Source organism: Ascaphus truei, chromosome 2 (genome assembly GCF_040206685.1).
Source record: "Ascaphus truei isolate aAscTru1 chromosome 2, aAscTru1.hap1, whole genome shotgun sequence".
Taxonomy (NCBI): Eukaryota; Metazoa; Chordata; class Amphibia; order Anura; family Ascaphidae; genus Ascaphus; species Ascaphus truei.
Window position 1 is genome coordinate 443513854 of NC_134484.1, and position 25711 is coordinate 443539564.

Here is a 25711-nt window from a genome sequence, read left to right on the forward strand (position 1 = left end):
TGTTCAACTTGGCAGACGATTTTGACAAAGATCAAATAATTTTTGGGGAGGTGCCAATTCCCCCTCCCCCTTACATACCAATAATATCTGTGCATAACGTGCATTATATTTGTGTGAGCAATTTCCATTCCTCAGATGTACGGTAGAAATTACATTTGCGATACTCAGCACTAGGGATGTGCACTAAAGTTCCTTCCAGCCACGGATCAGTCTAAAAAATGCATATTCTCCAGCTGGGACTATTTGCAAACCTGGGGGGGGGGGGGGGAAATGAGCGGGGGAGGGGGAGGAGAGAGGGGGGATAGGAGAGAGGGGGGATAGGAGAAAGGGGAGAGGAGAGGGTGTAGGAGAAGGGGGGAGAGGGGAGGAGGAGGGGGCAGAGGAGTGGGGGGGAGAGGAGAAGGGGAGAGATGAGAAGGAGCGGAGAGGGGGAGAGAGGGGGCAGCAGAGAGGGGAGGGGAAGAGACGGGTGAGAGGGGAAAGGAGGGTGGGAGAGGGAAGGGAAGGGGGAGAGGGAAGGGAATGGGGAGAGGAGGAGGAGAGTGGGGGAGAGGGTAGGAGAGTGGGGGGGGGGGGGAGGAGGGGGAGAGAGGAGAGGGGAGAGAAGAGGGGGAGGAGAAGAGGGTGGAGAGAAGGGGGGGGGGTGCAAGGTGGAAAGCTATTTTACTAGAGTCCAAAGCGCTATACAGTATATATCCTCTTAAAATAACACGTGGACAGACACTTGTGTACAAAAAGAAGCACATTTTACTATGGATATTTTGTTCTCTCTTTTGAGCTAACCCACACACAAGACATCCGTTGGAATTGCCACAGAGTTTAATCTGCCTGAATTTTTCTCACAAATGTGAGCACTGTCTAACTTTTGGAGTTACATCAGTCCATTGCTTTCCCCTAGTAATTGCATACTACACTATTGGTGTCTCGGTTTTTTACTAATTTGCCAATCTCTTCTCAGCACATAGTCTCCATAGTATTGAATTGTTTGATTTTATACTGTATCAAAGCATGTGCTTTACAATAAGATGTACTGTACAAGAGGTGTGTAACAGGGACGTATCCCTGTTTAAATAAAGCTACCCCAAGTGGTCTGAGAAATCCAGCAGAGAACTGGTTAATTACAGCTAGTCAATTAACCATCTCCACCTGGGTAATCAGAGGAGGATAAAAAAAAAACCTGCTGGGGACAGACCAAGAGATTCCTTAGCACAGACACACTGTGCAGACAGAAGAGATGAAGTCTTGAGAACCAGGAGGGCTGTGAGCTGAGAGCAAGACACCAGGAGACCAGATATATTCCTGGACACAGAGGACCCAGGAACCTGCCACAGGCTTGGCCCTCATGGGAGGAGCAGGACTCCAACACCTACATCTGAAGTTTTGGCTGGAGAAACCGGAGATGCCGGACCAGCATACTCAGATACGACTTTCATATACATTATGCCCTGAAAATATGTTATGTGTTTTGGACTGGGAACTGGCTTATCCAGCCAGTCAAATAGCTAGGGCATGTACTGTTTATTTAGTCTCCAAAGGGGAATAGGTGTTTGTTTCTTTGTATTATGTTTTGCCTTAAACTGTTGTTTAAAGTGACAGGCTAAATAAAGCCATGTTTAATTTCCCCCAAATCGGTCTCCCTGAGTATACCTCAGCACAGGTCTTTTACAGGGCGCCATAAACATTTTCAGGTAATCAATTAAAAAAAATATATATGTAAGTAGACAGTATAAAAGGCTCTTTAACATATTACTGGAAATTGTAAACAGCAACTTTATCTATGATCTAACTAACACATCCCTAAATCCCTGCATTAACTATAACAGAGCTTTGTGGCAGACGTTGTTAAAGAGAACACCTCTTTTCCATAGAATTAGCCCTAACGTTCTATATAGTTAATGCAAGGCCCATAACGGCTGAAAGCAGCACTTAACGCAGTGTTAACGAGCTTTGAAGATGCTTCCTAGCACATAACGTGGCAGTAACTAAAGTTAACGCATCGGTAAATCAATAAAAGAGCTCTGTGGATCTGGTTCTGTGTTCGCCTTGAGCGAGAGGGAGGGTGGTACATGGCCTAACCTATTGAGGGGGTGGTGTGTGCCGGACGTACTCTGGGCTGCGGGGGGCGCAGGAAGAGGGAGGCTGTTCATAACTATTAAAAAAGGATATTACTAACATAGCTGTATACCATTACCAAGCTACACATATTTGCATATTCATTTAACAGTCTCAATTATTCATTTCTCCACAGGGATCAGCAGATACAGCAGATAAACACCTTTTTATTGTTATGCCAATTACCATGCTTTGTTTTTTTTGTTTTTTGCATTATTCACTCCAAGAGGATGATGTATCAATGTACAAAAAGAATTAGAAGAATGAGAATAGAAATTTGCTTTGAACATTGCTCCATTTCCTACATGTTCCTACAAGCAATGCAAATTCTTACCCCGAAAAATCTGGTGAATTTCATACATGTCATTATCTATTTGTGGGGCAAAGCTTGGAGCAAAACCTTTGCACCGGGAGACAAAAAGATGCAAGATGAAAATTACCCAGTTTGCTTCAATATTTTTCCACATTGGCCTTGATAAATCACCCCCTAAACTAAAGGTTACATTTCTAAGTCTGCAAAACGTGGGCAAAACAGGTACAGAAAACAGCATCAGGTTTAACAAGGGAAATTAATGTGATTTGATCCTTAGATTAATTTGCCTCAATTCTATTGCAACCGTTTTCTTCCCAGTCTTCCTACTGGTCATTTGATAAATGCATCTAAGCCCTGAAGTTGTCAAAATGAGATCAGCCGCATCTCGCCCGAATCGGCAATCAGATGCATTTTAAATTCTTCTGTATTTGATACAATTTTCAAACGGTTAGAACATTGCAGGGAACCCTTTAGGGATGCCTGGAAACCCAGGGGCTCCTACGAACCCTGGTGGAAAAACACTGGTCTACACTGTAGTGAGGTGTAGAAAAACTGCATCTGTGTCCATCATTTCTGCTCCATTTGAAAACTCAAGGATGGTGTAAACCTTCCTTTAGTTATAGTAATTAGAATCATTAAACATGATACATGTGGGATGCACAACTCATTTGAATCCTTACTATTTTGTTACAATTTGATTGACTATTATGTTATGTGCATAATGATAGGTGTGCACCACTCAGGGAGGTACTTCTGCATCAAATGTAAGAAATTTGTTTAACAGGTGATCAGGAGCCACAAGAAAATAACCTTTCTGTGCCTTGATAGTGGAGATTACGGTATCTATGTACACTAACACTTTTAGTGTATTGAAATTCCTAACTTTTCCTTAAACAGTACAAACCATTTTTTACACTGAGAGAGGACAGATTTATATCTTGTTTCAGAGTCCCTCAGTTGCAAAAATGTTGCAAAAAATAGCATCAGATTTATCAAAGGAAAAAATATTTCTATTGTTTAAATGGGATATATCTGTGCTATTTTTACAACACTTATTGCCCTAGATTTGAAACCCCAAAACTGTAATGCATACGGCAGCCTTTGAATCTTACTACAATGTGACCTCTCTGATAAAAAGAATGGACTGAAAGGCCATGTTCCTTATTCACTACAGGAGGATGTGGGTGAAGTTTCCAAAACGGAACGGTATTTAGACAGACATCACCCTTTCTTGACCCTGGATTCTTCAAGCAACCCGCATCCCCCCCTCCCAACAGAAACCCAAATTACACCACATAGCTAAAATTTGGAGGTAAAATTGGGCAGCAGTATTATTGATAAATGAAGAGAAAAAAAAAAACAAATTCATTAAGAATACAATCATACTGTGTCAGGTGCTGACGTTTCCATCCCTAGATATCAGGGTATATCCCTATATGACCCAAACTATTGAGGAAACAACCAGGAGAGGGACAGTACTGGATTTGGTCATATCAAACAATGTAGAAGTAAAAGCAAATATTCAAGTCCTGGAACATTTGGGTAACAGTGATAATAACATGGTCTCATTTGAAATAAATAATCAAAAAACAGATTACTTGGGTTCAACAAAGACCTTAAACTTTAGAAAGGCAGATTTTAATAAACTGAGGGCTAATCTACATATAATACATTGGGTTGATGTTTTTGCAGGAAAAATGTAGAAGATTAATGGGCAGTCTTTAAAACATTGTTAGAAAAGCACACTTATCAGTATATACCCTTAAGTAATAAGTATAAAAGAATGTCTAAACCAATGTGGCTAAAAAACAGGTATTGGAGGAAATGGAAAAGAAGAGTCAGGCTTTTAGATTCTTTAAGTCAGAAGGGACAGAGACATCATATCAGAATTATAAGGAATGTAACAAAAATTGTAAAAGGACAATCAAGTTAGCAAAAATGGATAATGAAAAAAGGATTGCAATAGAAAGTAAGATCAACCATAAAAAAGTGTTTTAAGTGCTTTAATAACAAAAATATGAGAAAACAAAATATAGGACCCTTTCAGTGAGAGATGGGCAGGCAGATTATTGGAGATAAGGAAAAAGCAGAGGTATTAAAAAAATTATTTGCCTCTGTGTGTACCAGGGAAGAATCAATTTAAATAGTAGTGCCGCAGGAGGAAGCCACAACCTCCATATTAATGAACAATTGGTTAACTGAGGAAGAAGTTCATAGCCGGCTTGAAAAAATAAGTAAATAAGGCACCTGGTCCCGATGGCATACATCCAAGAGTTCTCAAGGAGTTAAGATCAGTAATAGCCAAATCATTACATTTGATATTCAAGGATTCCATTTCCACCTGCTCAGTACCACAAGATTGGCGTAAAGCAGATGTGGTGCCTATATTTAAAAAGAGAGCTAGATCACAACCGGGGAATTACAGACCTGTTTGCCTGACTTCAATAGTGGAGAAACTACTTGAAGGTTTAATACGAGATAATATTCAGGAATATCTAATGGAAAACAAAATTATTAGTAATACTAAGCATGAATTTGTGAAGGATAGATCATGCCAAACTAACCTTATTTGTTTCTTTGAGGAGGTAAGTAGGAATTTAGATCAGGGTAATGCAGTTGATGTGGTCTACTTAGATTTTGCAAAGGCTTTTGATACGGTTCCACACAAGAGGTTGGTGAAAACTGGTGGAAGGATAGACAACAGAGGGTTGTCATAAATTGAACTTTTTTAGGTTGGGCTAAGGTCGTGAGTGGAGTACCTCAGGGATTGGTACTGGGACCCCTGCTTTTAAACGTGTTTATTAATGACCTTGAGGTTGGCACTGAGAGCAATGTCTCTGTCTTTGCTGATGATACTAAATTGTGTAAGGTAGTAAAATCAGAGCAGGATGTAATTTCTCTCCAGAAGGACTTGGAGAGAATGGAAACTTGGGCAGGTAAATGGCAGATGAGGTTTAATACAGATAAATGTAAGGTTATGCATTTGGGAAGCAAGAATAAACAGGCGACTTACAAATTAAATGGGGATACATTGGGGGAATCCTTGATGGAGAAGGATTTAGGAGTGCTTGTAGACAGCAGGCTTAGCAATAGTACCCAAAGTCATGCAGTAGCTGCAAAGGCAAACAAGATCTTATCTTTTATTAAACGGGCAATGGATGGAAGGAGAGTAAACATAATTATGCCCCTTTATAAAGCATTAGTAAGACCACACCTTGAATATGGAGTACAATTTTGGGCACCACTCCTTAGAAAAGACATTACAGAACTAGAGAGTGCAGATAAGAGCCACCAAATTAATAAAGGGGATGGACAATCTAACTTATGAGGAGAGGCTAGCTAAATTAGTTTTATTTAAAATTTGAAAAGAGGCATCTGAGAGGGGATATGATAACTATATACAAATATATTCAGGGATAGTGCAAGGAGCTTTCAAAAGAACTATTCATCCCAAGGTCAGTACAAAGGACTCTGAGTCATCCTTTAAGGTTGGAGGAAAGGAGATTTCACTAGCAATAAAGGAAAGGGTACTTTACAGTAAGGGCAGTTAAAATGTGGAATTCATTACCCATGGAGACTGTGATGGCAGATACAATAGATTTGTGCAAAAAAGGTTGGACAACTTTTTAGAAAGGAAAGGTATACAGGGATATACCAAATAAGTAAACATGGGAAGAATGTTGATCCAGGGAGTAATCTGATTGTCAATTCTTGGAGTCGGAAGGGAATTTATTTTTCCACTTATGAGATACTGTCATTGGATGATATGTCACTGGGGTTTTTTGTTTTGCTTTCCTCTGGATCAATAAGTAAGTATAGATATAGGATAAAGTATTTGTTGTATAAACTTAGCATAGGTTGAACTTATGGATGCATGTCTTTTTTCAACCTATGAAACTATGTAACTGTGTAACTATGTAATTATCCCTAGGAATCAAAACGTCAACACCCAATGATTGTATCCTTAATAAATATGTTATGTTCATTAACACTTTGGTGTGTTAACTGATTTATCCCCATGTTGTATTCAGTCTGATTAGCCTTTTTGAGGTAGGCTTCTAATCTTGAGCACCCAAACACATTTATTTGCTTTTGTTTTTCTTTTTATGTGTGCATAGAGATTACAATATTTGTGTGCTTTATTAATACACAGCTATATGTTTAAACCAAATGGAAACAGAAACTGCCCCACCTCCTGTCATTGTGTCCTTAAGCAGATGTGTGGCCCAATGATGCCCCACCATGGCCAGCCTCCATCACCAGGTGCCAACCAGCACATTGGCCCCTGCAACACCCAAAAACTACCAAAAGTAAGCCACCAGTACCTACTACCACTCAGCAGATATGTATTCTGTTCCCGCTTTAGATGCAGTTCCATGTCTAACATTAAAAGGAGTATCAGAGTATCACCAAGCAAACATTCTCCAAAGCTCCTCTCATCTAATTTTTATATATATATATATATATATATATATATATATATATATATATATATATATATATATATATATACATATACATATACATATACATGATCAAAACAAACTCATAAACATGAAGCAATAACAGTCAAACAATACAAACAATATGAAAATTAGGGAAGGGCCGATGGCCTGGGTCTTGGTAAAGAGGAGGCCCTACCCATTGAAGCTTTTCTCACACCCAGTTAAACCACTCCCACTCAACATTAACCTCTTACTACCACAACCCACAACATGATTGGGAAAAAGGAGAAAGGGGTTGAGGTCAATTTGATGGCTCTGTCCCGGCAATCAGGTCCCCGTGACTCCTATGGGTTGAAGCTTCTTTTCTTCAAGACCGGAAATGGATAACTGCTTACTCATGGTACTTATATTTAATAGGAACAACCCCCCCCCCCCCTATCTAACCTCATTATTTTATTTTTTTACAGGATTGGAACCGGGGGTGCTTCAGTGCTGACCGGCACTATTTACATCTGTGGGGACTCTAGTTTCTGAAAAATACTTACTGGTGAAACTAATATATACAGAAAAGGAGCGCCGCTCTCATCGATTATGTGGAGTAAAAAATAACACAAAATAGTGCAACACAGTAGTATCAAAAAGTTATTAAAAAAAAAGACCAGTAATCCAGCATCAAATGCACTCACACATTGCAAATTCTATTCAGCTTTAAGAACCAGTTATAGGTATCCACATGATGATGATGATATATGCAGGGGTCCCTGGAGCTGATAATCGTGGTGTTTGATTTAAAGGGATCCCCAATTCCCACCCTGTAAAAAACTGGGCGCTAAAAATGAGTAGGATGAGCTGCTCTTTTAACACAGATCTTAAGCAAGTGAACGAGTTGCCAGAGACATAATTTGTTCCACACGATTATATTTCTTTTTACTACAGTAACTCCTCCTGTCTCCTACAGCATAACCAAAACTCAAATCCAAAGCCAATGCAACGAGTAGAAAACGAGGAGCAAATAGGATGATGCATTGATGCTAGGAGATAAGCTGTATCATATGTCACGTTTACGGCAACATGCACTTTTTCGAGGCTTGATACATTGCTCCATATATCTAAAATATAAGTGCTATTTCTGTTTGAGGTGGAAAAAGTGATGCATGCCGTTCTCAGACTGAATGCAGGTGCAATTTGCAGGAGACACACAGATCTGTCACAAAAATGCTATCACTATCGTTTCCCACATCTTCTATTACAGCAATTTTGACAGCAGAAAGGCCTCAGGAGTTTTAATGTTGTCCTATGAAATCCTAACGTATGGTTTTATTACGAGACAATGTCAGCTATCCTTCCCATCGTTCTACTCCCCAGAATCCCATTGTCTTACCTTCATATAACCAGTCACTCAGACCATTGAAAATGACGCCTTCCTTTCCCGTGGAGACCAACCGGATTGCCCGACTTTCCACGTTCATTTGATAGTAGATGTTATTTTCAAATATAAAAATCTGATTTTAAAGAACAAAAAACAACATGGATTAGATTGTGTAGCAGCCAAACAATAGGAAATATTTTCATTGCGCCCGTTTCCAGCAGTGGTACTAAGCCTGATGTAAAGCAGTTCTGCATTTGTTAAACATTGGTGAAAGCTTTTTTTCCCCCCACCCGTATTTGGAAGGATTTCTAAGATATGTACTCGTAGAAATCAGAAAAAGAGAGGATTCCTAAAATCCATTTTTATTTCAAAAGAAAGTAGAACTCTGTAACCATGAACCATAAAACATAGGCGGTGATTACAGGGATCTAAGGTGGGCATGTTTCACACACATCAATATATAGCAACATTATTACCAACACTGGTCACATTATATAATCACATAGCTCAGTCCCTCGGCTAAAGGAACCACTGTGTTTCTCTCAGCGAACATTACATGTCCCAGCCTTACGTTCCTTGGATTTTTATTACATTCAATTGGTTTGTCCTCACGTTGTCACTGATTCACTTATTCATGTGCTGTGATTTATTTTAGTGATCCAGTAAATGTGACGTTTTAACAGCCTACAGACCTGTCACAGTGCACCACCAATTGACTTCTTTTGAAGATTTTCTGACCTTCTGTCACTTGATTTTCTAATAGGTTAACCATAATAAAAGTAGCTGCACTTTGGGGTTACAAATAAAAAAAAGGAGTGGTCCTCCATAGCGCCTTGTACACGGGTGGCCAACTCCAGTCCTCAAGGGCCACCAACAGGTCAGGTTTTAAGGATATCCCTGCTTCAGCAGAGGTGGCTCAATCAGTGGCCCAGTCAATGACTGTGCTGAAGCAGGAATATCCTTAAAACCTGACCTGTTGGTGGGCCTTGAGGACTGGAGATGGCTGCTCCAGGCCGAGTACCATCACACATTGGCCACTGCCTAGTTCTAACATTGCCACATGTTTTCCATCATTTATTGTTCAAAAAACAAGGCACCTAGTCTTCTGTGACTACCAGTGGAAGGCTCCCTTCTACAAAAACACGTGTCATTTCTGGATAAACATGGAGCGGGTTTAAGCTGCATCATGATTGCACCATGGTGGCTGTAGAGAGACAATGTGGATCGTTGATCAATGTCTCCAAGTTGCAAAACGAGTGCAAAAATATTGCACCACATTTATCAATCAAGGAAATCCAGGAATCCGGTGCCGTTTCTTGGCCCTAATTTTGTAGCCAGGAAACTTTGACAAATAACCCTTTATTATTTACTTCATTTTGTTTTTAATGAATATGTTTCAAGTATTAAGGGAAAGAAAAGGTAGTAGTAAAAAGTGTGGCAAAAAAATGCCTGTGAATGCAAAAAACATATAAAGTATTTTTTTTTTCAGTTTTTTTTAGCTTGGGCAGCTAAGAAACCAAGAAACATGATAAAAGAAGATATATCACATTATTAGATGTGTATTACTAAAGCTCCCCATTAACTCAACTTCACATTGGGCAAAACAGGATCAAAGTAACTTGATATATTCATACAGCAAAACAGTAAAAACCTAATTTTTGTCATTGATATGTACAGTCGTGTCCTCCTGTTCTCTCCAGGAAAATCTGTGGCTATCTGACAGTAAATACTATGATAGATGGATCGTGTCAAAGAGGCACGGTCCACACAGAGAATCCCTTTGTGAGGAGCACAACAGACCAAAATATTATAATATAATTATACTCCAAAAGGTCTTACTAGGATTGTAACCTAACTGTTAAAATTATCTTTATTAATATTTATATAGTGAAATTAGTAAAATCATCAGTAACATCTACAAATATAGTAGGTGTTAATCTAAATGTAGTGAGTTTAGTAGACCACATACAAAAACAGTAATATGAACCATATATAGTTCAAATGTGTAAGTATCCCCTGTAAAAAATTGGGGTTTAGAGGACATGAATGCGTAATGTTCTTATTTTTGGTTCCTAGAGAGTGCTCTACGAATAGTGTGTTAATATAAGTGTCCCTTTATATAAGATCTGGTATAGCATTATTCTCCAAAGGCATTAATTCATAGGCTGTAGGTATGTACCTCTATTACACATGTGAAGTACTAGATATAGACGGCCGAGGTAACTATCCCAACCAAATCGTATGTCACTAATGTAGAGTATACATTGAGGGTATTTTAGATGATAACCCTCTAAGCCTAAGACTGCTCTCTGAATAGTATATTTCAGAGAGAATCGTGATATTAAAGTGTCTGAAATCCAGCACTATAATGATATCTCACATCTAAAATGTCACGTTTCTAATGTCCCCAGTAAAGGGATGTGTACCAAGATATGGAGACATACCTATATTAAAGTCTCTGAACCAATGTCGATATATTATGTCCTTTGAAATAGTAATATATTTATCACATTTACATACTACATCTGAGGCTGTTGTACCTAAGATTTCTTACTTGCCATTAAACGTTTATTTTTATTATTCCTGGGATACTTACCTCGGCCGACAATATCTAGTACTGCACATGTGTAATAGAGGTACATACCTATAGCCTATGAATTAATGCCTTTGGAGAATAATGCTATACAAGATCTCATGTAGCCCTCTTTCCTATGCTCTAGAGTGACTACGGGTACTGCACACACCTGTGGGCTCCAGGAGATCTGAGCCTCCGCTAACTGAGAGCCTGGGGTAACACTTATCTTATGGCAGTGCCCCCTCTTACCCAGGATCCCCATCGTGTAAGATTCCCGTGGGCAAGAACCATAGCAACACACATATATATATTGGAACTGTTTACTGTAATGCAAGAATAACCTCTAATACCTAACCGTGGCAATAACACATATCACATACATTAACGTATACTTATAACGCTAGTGGCTCGGCCACTCTCTTAAGGAGTAATGTCTCTGTCCCGTCACCGCGTGCCCCACACCGTGTCCATGTACTATAATGTATATTAGGCTCAGTCCTTTGGCCACTCCTGTTAGTGTCCCCAAAGAGTGTTCCCTAAGGCGGGATCAGCGCCTGTTGACCAGTGTTGGTGCACTTTTGTAAATACCTTCCGGTCACTGCGGTGACCGGTAACAGCTTCAAAAAGGATCCGCCGATCCAGCGCCTTGCTTTCCGAGGTCGCACTGTCCAGCCATCTGGTCCCAGACGACTAGCAACAACCTTGGCTCTGCACACTTTGTCCCTATCTGTTGTACAGTAAGGGGTGATGTGCTATCACTACAGGGCTTCCCTGCAGCACACAACCTACTGTGACTTAGGGAAACTCCTAGGGCCTACAGGGAAGATCTAACCTATGCAGGTGGGTCACGGACCCCCTGCAGCCACACTAGTTCTTCCCTTGATCCTCCGGTGCCCTCTGGCTAGCGTGGTCTCTCCCCCACGCTTCCCTTTCCTGCCTCCCACGAATCCAGCCCTCCTATTGGCTCCCTGGTGTCAGGTGACTCCACTAAGGCTCCTGGGAGTTGTAGTTACTGGCTGAGCCTCCATCTTATTGGCCAGCCGTTTGCGCACTTGCACCGCGCATGCACGATCTCTCTCTGTTCTGACAGTGCCCTTACTGTTGCGCAATCAACATGGCGGCGCCCTATACTGTCGGGCCGCCGCGGAACCTTACACCACTCCCTCCGGAGACGCACTGCAACATACAACAGAAGGCAACCTAACACATCCCTACACTCATATAAAGGGACACTTATATTAACACACTATTCGTAGAGCACTCTCTAGGAACCAAAAATAAGAACATTACGCATTCATGTCCTCTAAACTCCAGTTTTTACAGGGGATACTTACACATTTGAACCATATATGGTACATATTACTGTTTTTTGATCTGGTCTACTAAACTCACTACTTCTAGAGTAACACCTACTATATTTGTAGATGTTACTGATGATTTTACTAATTTCACTATATAAATATTAATAAAGATAATGTTAACAGTTAGTTTACAATCCTGGTAAGACCTTTTGGAGAATAATTATATTATAATATTTTGGTCTGTTGTGCGCCTCATAAAGGGATTCTCTGTGTGGACTGTACCTCTTTGACACGATCCATCTATCATAGTATTTATTCCAGTATACTTCCCCGGCAGCACACAGAACCTTCATCTGGAGTTAGAGCGAGGTTCATTATTTCATTTGCCTATCTGACCGTAAACGCTGCAACATTTTTGTGATATTTCTGCAGCCATGGGATTACCACAGCGGGGTCCCTGCAGTCCTATTGAAATAGCAGGGCCCCCTGCTGTGGTAATCCGATTGGCCATTAGTCTGGCTGCAGAAATATCACAGACATGTTGTAACGTTTCTGTGAGAGAGCCACCGAATTTCCTAGGCTAGCAGGAGAGAACAGGAGGACACATCTGTACTGGATATCACTTGGCTTTACTATGATGAAGAGTATTTGAAGCATTTCTAATACTTTGGGGCTCTTTGTATCAAAGCACCATTTTGCTTACAGTTACATCAAATGTAATGTCCCTTAAACATTTTCCATCTGGGGCAAAGGTTTGTGCAGTTGTAGAGTAAACCTGTCGTGGGGGCGTTTCTATCTCAGACTTGGTATTGGCGGAGGAGATTTAGCTAAAAAGCCCCCCATTAAAAGCCTCATTAAAACGAATGCAATATATTTGTTGCTAGACATGCAGCGGTTTCTCTTCCAGTTTTGCAGCCTGAGACTTAGGCCGTGCCTATAGTGCTGTCGATGGCGACACGACGGGTGACGTCACCCGTCGCCATAGGCGAAAGTTATATTTCGCCGGGCGTCGTCGTCGCGGGTTTCCGGCCATTTAATTGGTTCAAGGGCCGTCACATGAGGCGTCAGCCCTTGAAAAATCAAATTTTGCCGGCTACCAGTTTTCGCGATGGCGACGTCGCTCTGTCACATTGTTGCCATCGCGCTTACTATAAGCGCACACGGCGGCGGCGGCGGCAATGCATTTGTTTTCGGGTGACGTTGCGTCGCCGGCACTATAAGAGCGGCCTTAGAAGAAGGCCCCTCTTCGTATCAGCTTGTAGGTTCGCTGGCCATTCTGGATCATTCTGCACATTTCCAACCCTTAATGCCTTTCTCCCCGAATAGATAATTTAACAAAGTCTCCCACCTGAAAACGTAATTTGTAAAAACAGCGCATAGAAAAGCCGCATCAGATATATTATAGAGAAAAATTCCTATTGCAACCAACAGGTATTGTTACAGGGAGTTGACGTCACATATTGACACTTGTAAATTAGCACTGTAAGTAGATCCCTACGTTTTGGAGGAGATGCTTCTCTTGTCTTGCTTGCTATGAAATATCTATTACTCACACACAAAGACGATTACCATTTTTGTTTTATATACAAAGAGATAAGGCTTTTATTCTATTTTCTCACTGCATCAGTACTCCTAATGCAATACCCTGCAGATCTCTTTGCTAGCAAAGGGGTTAATGTGTTTCAGGGAAAGCACATTAAGCAGAGCCCGCTTTATGCTGACCTGCTCACAATCCATTTAAAGGTTATTGCCTAAGGGAAGCTGCATTTTACTGGATTAGACCTGTCAGATATTTTTTATGGAAATGTCTCGTCTAGGGTATGGCTGGCAAATGTTAGCCCAGGGGGCGAGCCAAGAATGGGTTGGCCCACGCACTATACACAGGCGCATGCTATATGTTCCCAACACACCATACAAAGACGTACACTTCACGTACCCAACACACCAGACACAGAAGCACGCTTTACGTACCCAACACACACCATACACAGATACACGCTACACGTACCCAACACACCATACACAGGCGTACGCACACCAGATACACGCACCATACACAGACGCACACACCATGCACAGACATATGCACACCAGATATACGCACCATACACCGCGGAATGCACCATACACACACAACAGATACACTCCATACACTCATTTATGCACACCAGATACATGTACCATGCACACAAACCATACACCAAACACATGCACACCAGATACACTTTAACGCACCGTACACAGATGCAGGCACACCAGATAAATAAGTTGACTATAAAGTATTTTGAAAGTAACAAACCGGGACAAAATACAAAAGTATTTATTAATCATCTCTCACTAACACATCCCTCCCTCTCTTACCTTTCCTCACTCTTCCCCTTCTCTAACTCTCCCCCTCACTCATCTACACACAGCTCCCCCACCCCCCACCCCAAGACACACACCCCTGCCCATCAAGAAAGACGCAGCTTTCCCAAAGAACACACACTTTCTGGGGGATTGGAAAGGCTTTGGGTCTCGTGCTGCTCCCACAGATGGATGAGGATGTTGGGCTCAATGTCCAACGCTGGAGGAGGAGGTATGCAGGAACCCGGTCCGCAGCTGGGGACTAAAACGTCTCAGATGTTCCGGTAATTAAAATGACGCTCCAAGGGGTTTGCAGTGGCAATTTCAAAACTGCTACAAATTAGACATTTTACTCACCCCTTCGGGACCCCGGGACAAGGTCTCAAAAACCGGTACTGTCCCAGTCAAACCGGTACATATAGTCACCATAAACACATGCATGGCATACACCATACAATGAGAGAGCTCCACACTGTACACACACATATAAAAACACAATAAATACGTACACCAGATTATATGTGTATATATATATATATATATATATATATATATATATATATATATATATATATATATATATATCTTTGGAGCATCCCAATTTGCTCTGTCCTGATCCCTCTTTTTGCTTGACTGTACCAGTAAGGTGACCATACAGTACGTACGGGTTTGACCGGGACACGTTGCTACCGTGTGGTGCTGAGGCATACCTGTTAGGTTCAGGAGACCTGAGCTATCTATGTTGATATGGAGACCAGGACAGGCTTTTGGATATCATCTATAGTTCTTTCCTTTTGGCGTTCAACGCCAACAGCTTCATGGGGCTCTAGTAGTACCAGAGACAGTCCTCTCTGAAGCACATCAGTCATACACATACACATACACACCATGCACTGACTCAATCCAGGCTGGTGTATGTTTAACAAAGGGGCTTTATATAGCAGTCACTGCATCAAATCTTTACAGCGGTGCAAAGGTTCAGAGGGTTCCAACCTCTGGATGGTGTTTGACCAAGATAGTATGGGGGTCATCTTCCAGATCAGATGTTCTCTCAGTCCCCAGGCCCTCCATGGGAGAGACTCACAACCCTCTGCTTCTGTTCTCCTCAGAACCAGGAACAGGACTAATCAGTTTTGGCTCTGCCTCTCATTCAGGAAGCAGAAGGGGCGGGCTCATGATCTATACCTATCCCTGATAGGGTTACACAGGCCATGAGTCACCACGGCACTCCTGTCCATCAAAGAGGAGCACAAGGGGGGTCACTAACCCACATATTTAACCTGTTATTGCCTTCAGCTAGCAGGGACTTGCATAACAGGGAGAAAGACAGGTAGAAAGAGACATACCCTGTTACATATGTATATGTAAATACAGTAGATACACACACACAGGCGACCTTGCATAGCATTTTGAGTCCATGTTGGCCCGAAACATCGCACAGTTGTTTTGATTTTTGTATTTTGTAAGCTTGAATAAAATTTCTTCTTTTTTAAGTCCCAGGATGGAACAAGCAGCCTGAACTGAGACCTGTCCTCCTTAACCGCTTGCATAAATCAGACAAGACATTGATCAGCTAGATGGTCTTAAAACAGAACACCCAAAGTGGACTTTCAAGAAAAATTAAAATAAAAAGCTTTGCTGCAGAAACTCAGAATATCTGCTGTGCACACATCGACAGAATCTGTTTGCCTGGATTTACACCAGGATAGAAACAGTTTCCAAATGCTGTAAAAGGCCCTGGGGCCCTGAGGCTCACCTTTTGCCAGCCATATCATGTCGGTAAACCAAGCTCTTTTGGGTCAGTTGGGCAGGATGACAAAACCTATGGCCATTTTTTTGTTTTGTCATGAGTCTCGCAATTAATGCAATTGGTGAGAACACATTTGTGAGTTCTTGACCAGCTGCTAGAATATTATGGAATTCGAAACTTGTATCCTGAATGTAAAAAACTACAGATGTTTGACTTGCCTGCAATATGGAGCACTATTTGATACACAAATACTCTGTCCCCTCGTGAACCTGAAATGTCTCCGCATGACTTGAGAATTTTTGGTCCCGCCTCGTTGATTTATGTATAACACATCTGTTTGATATTCTGAATGATTTCTGATAAGTTTTCTCAATAGAAATATTCGACGTGTAGCAACACCAACCCAATAGCTTCTAAATCTAACAGATGTGGCAACTTGAGACTAAGATCCCCAAACATCTTGACCAAACTGATCTTGTAGCTGAGCTCCCCATCCTTGCAGACTTATATGTATAGTCAGGATCACCTATTTAAGATCGTCCAACAGGCATCTTTGCTGAGGTTCTCCAAATAGATATTCTCCTTGGAATAGTAAAGCATACCACTTATTCTAATACAGTAGTAGGATTCTGTGGTCCAAGAGTGGAGCCACAAAACTTTTTGTGACAACTGTTGAGGAGATTGTTCTTGCAAAGAACCTGACCGAATCCAAGGAAGCCCTCCTTACAAATCTTCCACCTCTCTCAATAATGTGGACCTCTTCATCCCTTCCTTGATACATTCTTGGATATAATCAAGCAATATTCTAAGCACTTGTGCTGCCGAAACTATAGAAACAGAATGCTTGTTAGCAGCCCCTGCCGTCATGCATACTTTCTTCAGATCGCTCCCCATTTTTATATCCATAGGGTTCCTGAAAGAGCTTCTACTTCCAGAGAGAGAGCAGCATGTATTGTCAGCCTTGATATTGAAATATCCACCTTTGATGCTGACTTCAAAAAGGCAACATCTTGAGACTGAAAGGGGGACAGTGAAGCATCTAGATGTAGTGTGCTTTATGTCTGGTTTCTCCCATTTTTTTAAAATATTATCTCTTTAATGGCTTTTGGGCATGGAAAATTAAATGCTTCTTTTACACTCCTTCGAATAAAAGAACCCGCAGAGAATGGTCTTCTTGTGGGTCCTTAGTCGATAGTAAAAAGTCAGATCAATAGTAGAAAATGCTCCTTAATCCTTTTTCTGTCCATGAAGTTCTGGACCACCTGGGACAGTTTGGAAACAGGATCTCTTCTCAGACTGCTGTGCCTTGAACTCTTATTTTGTAACAAAGGTGACACATGCTTGCGCACCAAAATGCAAAGATATCAGCTGGCCAAATCGGCACAGCCAAAACTCAGAGGGGGGACTTCCCACCACATGGCACTTCACCTCCTTCTGCAATGCCCCTGCACCTACAGCAGAGTGCAGACCCATAGCCTGGCTTGGCGGGTCTTGAGCCCAGTCACCCAATGCATGGTGGCGTATTCACTCTGCCCAACCACCACAGGTTCCCCAGATAGCACCTCTAGTAGGGAACAACATTGGGGACTTTTGAATCACAAGGATCGTCCACCAGGCAGGAAAGCTGTGTGATGAAAACTAGTAATCCCCGCCACACACCACACTCAACAGGGAATGTAAAAAAGATGCTGTGAAAGGGGAGGGGGGGGGGGAGAGGTGCTTTAAATTGAGATGGAGTGTTTCCTGTCCCAGTCAGCAGAGGGGAAGTAGCTTACCTGTTCGTTCTTCCTGCCATGGACGGTGAAGATTAAATATAACTATTTTATGATGCAGTGGTACTGTTTATTATAGCTCATGTTTAAAATGTCTGTTAGTTTTGTTTAAAAGTGTCCTAATCCCTTGATTTACCATGTTGAAAGTGCACTGAGAGGAAGAGGCAGCTTGCTCTGCATTTTATGCCAGTTGCATCCTGAGGTTCTAAACAAAGCCAAACTTCTATCTTAACTAGCTAATGAACGTGTGCTTTATTTGTTTACCCTTCACCTTATTGTTATTCTGTTGGAGGACATTAACATCTACATAAAAGCACTTTGCTACCAGTGATCAATAGCCCCAAGATGTTCCACATAAAGGGATTGATTGTTTTAAGTGCTACAGTTTTAACATTTATTGGCCAGAGTGTATCCCGTAGATGCATTTCTCAATTAGGTAGAAATGGTTGATGCAGTCTTTGTCACCTACAGGTGTCCGGCTGACATGACGGAAAAGATAAATCAGAAAAACAAGGACAGTCATTTATCAAAATTACCTGACTACAATACTGGGGCAACAAACAGCACAGCATTTTCAATTAAATCATCTGGGGCCGGGGTGGCCAATAGGGATGGGTGAAACTGTAAAAATCCGTTTTACGCAATTTCCTGAACTTTCCATTCAAAATCCGTACCGCTGCGTAAAATCCGTAGACGGATTGTGCCAGTTTCAATCTGTGTGGATTAATAAACAAAATGCCATTGGCTAAAATCCGCTGATGGATTTTGCCAATCGAATCGGCGGGTTCCGCAAACCGCTGGTGGACTTTAAGAATCCAATCTGCGGATTCATGAATGCGCGCCAACGACTAAATCTGCAGATTTGAATGTCAATGATTACAAAAAATTCCGGAAAAGGCGAATCGCCCTTTTTGAGATTGATCCACAGAAATCTGCAGACCAAAGGAATTGGCCAATCCACGTGTCAGGGTCTCCTAGACATCCTGCCTAGCCATAGTTCCTTTCCTTGTCCACCGGGTGTGCTGCTGCTTCTGTCTGCTCTGGGGTTCCTCTGTCTGTCTGTCTTCTTGTTGCTCCTCTCTCTGTCTTATAGTTCTGCTTCCTGTTAGTACCTTATATACTTAAATGACTTGCCTAGGCGCCACACTTTCCTTTTAAATAACCAGTGAATTAACAAATAAAATAAAATAAAATAAAAGATGTTACCCAACAGGATACTTCTCAAACCTTCCAGGAAAATGTGCTAAGATTTTCCACGAATGTAGACTTGGTTTGTTTTTGGAAGGGAGCGATCCAATCAGGAACACACCATGTGAATAAAAAACATACAAAACAATAATTGTGCAGTATCGTGATTAAATGTTGACTTGATGTGAATCTTGGCTCTAAGGGAGAACCTACTTACAGCAACAATAAAACAAATTCACTGTTTTCTGACTCTGTCAGGTAGTAGTGGAATTACTGGTGTTTTCTTTAGGTAAATGATAGCCCCATTCAGTTCTCACGTAGGTAGACTGGTCCAGAGATGATTACACTCAGATCCCAGTATGGTATATGTGAATAAAAAGTAGAAACAGCCCGATAGTGCAGGTTACAAAACACAGGGTTTATGTATTGTAAGAGGTGAAGACATGTACTCACACTTTGTACAAAAAGATAGTACACATAAGGGTTTCTTTTGCGATCAATCGCTCGTGGTAGCTGTATTGTTTTCCCCGATCCTCCTCTCTAGCCAGTAGTGCCGGCGGCGGTGGCGTGTGACGTCACTCCCTCTCGCGTCTATTCACATCCACTGGAGCTGGACTGTGGCGCGCTTGGGGAGAATCTGCGGGAAAATTCAAACGTCTGGAGTCTTCTCTTGAAAGCAGCTGCAGCTTGATGAGTTGGCTCTACGCGTTTCGCTGTCGCATACAGCTTCGTCAGGAGCGTCAGGAGCAGATTCTCCCCCAGCGCGCCACAGTCCAGCTCCAGCGGATGTGAATAGACGCGAGAGGGAGTGACGTCACACGCCACCGCCGCCGGCACTACTGGCTAGAGAGGAGGATCGGGGAAAACAATACAGCTACCACGAGCGATTGATCGCAAAAGAAACCCTTATGTGTACTATCTTTTTGTACAAAGTGTGAGTACATGTCTTCACCTCTTACAATACATAAACCCTGTGTTTTGTAACCTGCACTATCGGGCTGTTTCTACTTTTTATTCACATATACCATACTGGGATCTGAGTGTAATCATCTCTGGACCAGTCTACCTACGTGAGAACTGAATGGGGCTAACATTTACCTAAAGAAAACACCAGTAATTCCACTACTACCTGACAGAGTCAGAAAACAGTGAATTTGTTTTATTGTTGCTGTAAGTAGGTTCTCCCTTAGAGCCAAGATTCACATCAAGTCAACATTTAATCACGATACTGCACAATTATTGTTTTGTATGTTTTTTATTCACATGGTGTGTTCCTGATTGGATCGCTCCCTTCCAACAACAAACCAAGTCTCCTGTTAGTACCTTGCCTTTGTTTTGAGTCAGACTCCTTGCCTATGCCCGTACCGCAGCTTCTGTTCATGTACCTGTACCTGTTCTGTTCCGTGTTGGAGTTCTGTTCCATTAAAGGCCCTTGCTGGTAATCTGGCTTGTCCCTATTTGTTCCCTGATCCCTGATTTCAGTCCCTGCTCCCCCGGTTCCTACTCCTGTCTTCCTGTTGCCGAACCTCTGCATGTGCCACGACGATACTGCTTGCTGCCTGCCACCGACCCCTGCTTGCCAGCGACGATCTGACATGCTGTTTACCACCGACCTCAGCCCGTTACCCCAACAATCTTAGCCTGCTCCCGTAGTTCCGGCTACCGAGGTCCTACCCGCCACAGGAGTCTCCCGTGATACCACGGTGGATCCAAATCCGCCAACAAAATTTGCCCATCTCTAATGGCCAACTCTAGTACTCAAGAGCCACCAACAGGCCAGGTTTTCAGGATATCCTGGCTCCAGCACAAGTGGTGCAGTCATAATTACTGAGCCACTGATTGAGCCACCTGTGCTGAAGCAGGGATATCCTGGAAGCCTGACCTGTTGGTGATCCTTGAGGACTGGAGTTGGCCACCACTGATCTAGGGGATCCTTATTGTCTGCGAGGCAAAACATACACCAGATTTTTCAAATAAAAAGACCAAACGCGGACACCTGATGGGGCTCCCCAAGAGTTGCTCCCCTCTGCACAGGACCAGCGTGCTAAAGATTAACATTTGCTTGTACTTTGTGGAACATCAACCCCACCCGTTGGAATGTTAATGAGCCAAGAGGACAAAACTTTGTATTCGCAGCTGCATTCAATCTGAACCCCTTCAGTTTACATCTGCGTTGCCCCAAAGGCGGACGCCTGATGGGGCTCCACCAAGAGCTGCTCCCTATGCACAGGACTAGCGTGCTAAGGGTTAACATTTGCTTGTACTTTGTGGAACGTCAACCCCACCCACTGGAATGTTAATGAACCAAGAGGACAAAGAACTTTGTATTCGGAGCTGCATTCAATCGGAAGCCCTTCAGTGTACATCTGCGGTGCCCCAAAGGCAGACAGCCTTTGGCGCAGCCGAAGGACAGCTAAATGTTGTGAGCCGTTTGCTTCTGATCGCTGATGTTTGGTAATGTTAAAGCTTCTCTATTTCAATCTGAAACTCCCCAGGCATTTATCTCCTGTACCCAATGTTCCTACTCTATCTGTCTGTGAATTGACTGCATAACCCCTGTTCTTTTAATTTAACCATGTATTGTTATAACTCTGTGCCCAGGACATATTTGAAAACGAGAGGTAACTCTCAATGTATTACTTCCTGGTAAAACATTTTTATAAATAAAAATAAATACATTTTATAGCAAATGACTTCTGCACTGGTTTTACCACAGTTTTGCAGCCAAGAGATTTTAGTTGAAACAGACCCCCTAAATGCATGCAAGTGGATATTGTTCTTTGATAAAGCTTGGGCTGTTTTGCATCAGTTTTGTCGCATGGAGACTTTAATGAATAGCACCTATGGGGCAGATCCACAGAGCTCTGTTAAATCAGTGCAAGTTTAATAGGAATCCACTAAGCTAATTTTATGCAAAAACAACAGCCATGATCTCATTATAATAGGCTTAACACCATGCTAATTTAGCACTGCCTTGCATTAGTTTACCATGACTCGCGTTACACCTATCTGCTGCTCACACCTGTAGCTACTTGGGGACACTAAGGCTGTGACCTTGCTGCCTGCGCTGCACGCGTGCCTGCGAGGCAGGTGGCGTATGCATCCGAGTCCCCAGGTCTGCAGAGAGCTGCAGGGGGAAAGACAGGGGGGGGTGTGACGGGGGCGCGGCCGTGATGTCACCCGGCAGGTTCGCCCTCATTGGCTGAATCGCTGGGGGGCGTGGCTTAGCGCTCCGTCGCGACTCCTGCTCTCAATTTTCTTGAGAGCAGGAGTTTCTATCGGTGCAGCAGCCCCCCTCGCAGCGGCCCCGGCCCCATTGTGGGGCGGATCGTGTCCCTGCAGCGTCCACCACAGCGGGCGCTGCAGTATCCAGCGGTGACCTGGCCTAATGGCTTCATTTAAAAGCAGATCACTTTCAGTAGAGCTCTGCAGCACGCTGTGACAGGGGAGCTATCCAGCTTCGGCGATAGTTAAATGCTAGAGCTGCTGCCCTGAACAGCAGAGGTTATGGGTCCTGATTCTGTTGGAACTGACTGAACTACACTAGTATCCCTTACCCAAGGGGCCTCATGCTTGTCAGTATACTGTAGGTCTTATGGAAATGTTTTAGGAGGTGTGGGGCGTCATTTAAATATACATTGCATATTGCATTAGCATATCTCCCAGGTATCTAAGGTGTACTTCTTGCTCTCTCTCCTCCAAAACTCATAATTCAATGTTTGGAGGGACATTTAAAGATGTCAGAGCAGGCAGTCTAGGCAGTGTAGCAGTCCCAACGTGGGACATTTAAACATGCGCTTATCAGAGCTGGCTTCTTGTCAGAGGTTGGTCGGGTTGGCGGGCGGTTGGGCGCGGGAGAGATGGGACATTGACATCGCGGCAAATGTGAAACGGCCATATGTCCCGCCGGTGAGTTGTCCCGGCTGCGACATGCGTGGCAGCGGAGCGCCGGCAGTATTCTGATTGTGACCAAATGACCCACCAAATGACCCACTCCGAGGACGTAACATTTGCACTTCACTTGGATTCAGTTGAGGGTACAGCATGTTACTTTTTCTATAATACTAGTTCATGAGAAGAACACACGGAAATCAAAGGTGGTAATGACAAAGATCCTAAAAAAGTTGCAGGGGGACGAGACAGATAATCTTATGTTGTTTGTGTGATATGAAAGGAACTTGTTAATCACTATTTGGTATTGCTCATTAGATGAAGGACTTTACAGTATATATACCATACTCACATTGGCAGTTTTTAAATGTAATAATATAGGAAAATAATGATGGTTCCAGGAGTGGGATTTGATATAGTCTATTATACTTTATGCCATTTCATGTTTAATTACTTTCTGACTCATGTGACTAGATCCCACCATGGGGGACACTGACAAGGTACAGTGCTGTAGGTGAAAATTCCCACGATTCATTTAATGCTAAAAAAAAAATATTCAAAACGTTATCTCTAAGCATTAACTATGTTGACATTTAACAATGAGTGGAGGCTACCGATTGGTAATGTGCCTTGGCAAATATTATGTACATTTGGTTACCAAATTTAGGTTGCCAGCAGACAAATGAAACTTTGTAGCAAAGTCCATGCACCATATTTATTAAAGCAAAAAAATCCCACAAATAGAATTGCCCAAAATCGTGCATCTGCAAAACTATATTCATAAAAAAAATCGGGTGCCCTTTCATTTGTTGTTTCCTTAGATATATGTGGTGTTTTTTTTCCTTCTCACTAGTTTTGCACCAGTTCTTTACAGTAGTTAGAGGACATTCATAAATAGACACCTACATATTTAAATGTACTGTAAATAGTCTTACTGTATGGACCAATGCATTTACCACTCATTCTCTATATAACTAGGACAAACCAGCTCAAAGAAGAGAGTTGGCAAAACATTTTTGTGAATCATGAAAAAATGTAGCCAAAGAACCCTATAGATAAAATACCCATCAGCGTATCTGTACAGTATATATTCCACCGGTCCTCAAATGTGTTTCATAAGACCCCTTGGGGGTGTCACTCTCAGCAACCTATCCACTTTAATTATTGTGTACAGGCGGTCCTCGGTTATCCACCGGAATACGTCCCGCAAACCGCCGTCACATAGCAAAACGTTGGATTCCAATCCAATGTTAATCCGCGGTGGCGAGTGTTGGATAATCCTTTCCGACGTCGAATAATGCATTCCACAAAATGCATTATCCGGCATTGGATAATACGTTAGATGGATAACGGACAGCGGATAGCGAGGACCACCTGTATTCAACAAAAAAAAAATGTGTGCGAATATGGTACAATGTATATGATGCTCCCCTCCAATTTATAGGATACCCGCGGTTATATTGCATCTCACAAATAGCACTCTTAGAATATATATTATTTGTTCTGCGTATTAGAAGAAATCATGGAAGTAGGAGGACAACGTTTGCCCTTCTTACCAGTTGTTGGCCCTTAGGGCCCCATCCAGCATACTGAAGCTGCGCATTCCGAACCTCAGGGGGATTTAAATTCCGATGTTCCCTATGAACAAAGACAGACAGACAGTGCGAGAGAGTTATTGCAGGTCCTTCCTCTCCATCGTTTAAATCCCCACATTCTTTACACAAAAGCTATTGGCAAGTACTTCAAAAAGCGTACATTATATAAATATGATAAAGGGAATTGGACTTTGCTTAGACGTCAACATGTGGAAGCTTTTATAAGAGAAATGTATCAGGATTCACTAAGGTCCCCCAGGTTATTGCACAGCGATACTGCATTACCTTCTATTGACTTGAATGGCAGGTAGTGTGGAATCACTGTGTACTAACGAAACCATATCAGAGCTTAGCGAATCTCTCCCTTGGAATGCAAATAAAGAAGAAACTCTGCATTAGAAAAGGTCGAAATAGTATTATTTGCTGGTCTTCCAGGTTTTTGGGTGCTTAGGCTGGATGACTTGTTACAAACAGAAAAATGTAAGTTGCTATATTGGCACTAAGAACACTAGATTGATTGCATGACCACAATTCTACACAATTCTAGCATTTTTCATTATTTGGAGACAGTGAATCAGTTCATGACGTAATTTATGTAATCGCATTTTGTAATCACAAACTATCCAGCTTTATTAATCTTAGACGTGGTGTTACTGCTTAATATTATATATCAGAAGCTTAAGTTAATTCAGCAAAAGATTTTTGATGGCTTTAAGTTAGAGGCCAATTATTTAATGGCTTTAGCTATGTCTGTTTGCTCAAATATGGGTGTTACTGATTAAGTATTTATTATTGATTTTCCATATAGTGTGAAGGTTTATTTACTAGTGAACTATTAACTAATAACAGTTAAGTTCATCTTGGAGTAGAGTCTTACACATAGTCAAAGAGGACACATTTCCATATTCACATAACTTCATGGACTCAATATTTAACCAGTATTATTTGTTGCCAATAGTCACTATTCATGAATTTTTTTCTGTATTCATAATTCTCTGGTAATAGGTTTTATCATTTGAATGGTCCAATGACATTTATATTGAACAAAAAGTAC

General features: G+C 42.0%; 1 protein-coding gene across 3 annotated transcripts in view; it reads right to left on the minus strand.

The window, feature by feature from the left end:
- The window catches only part of DPP6 (dipeptidyl peptidase like 6), a 1044825-nt gene that overhangs the window by 144942 nt on the left and 874172 nt on the right, over positions 1-25711 (minus strand). For all 3 annotated transcript variants that reach the window (XM_075587874.1, XM_075587872.1, XM_075587873.1), the window contains exons 7-8: positions 24619-24700; positions 8252-8372 (exon numbers count right to left, since the gene is read on the minus strand). In XM_075587874.1, coding sequence (XP_075443989.1) covers positions 8252-8372; positions 24619-24700 — 203 coding nt within the window. The remainder of the gene's footprint in view (positions 1-8251; positions 8373-24618; positions 24701-25711) is intronic.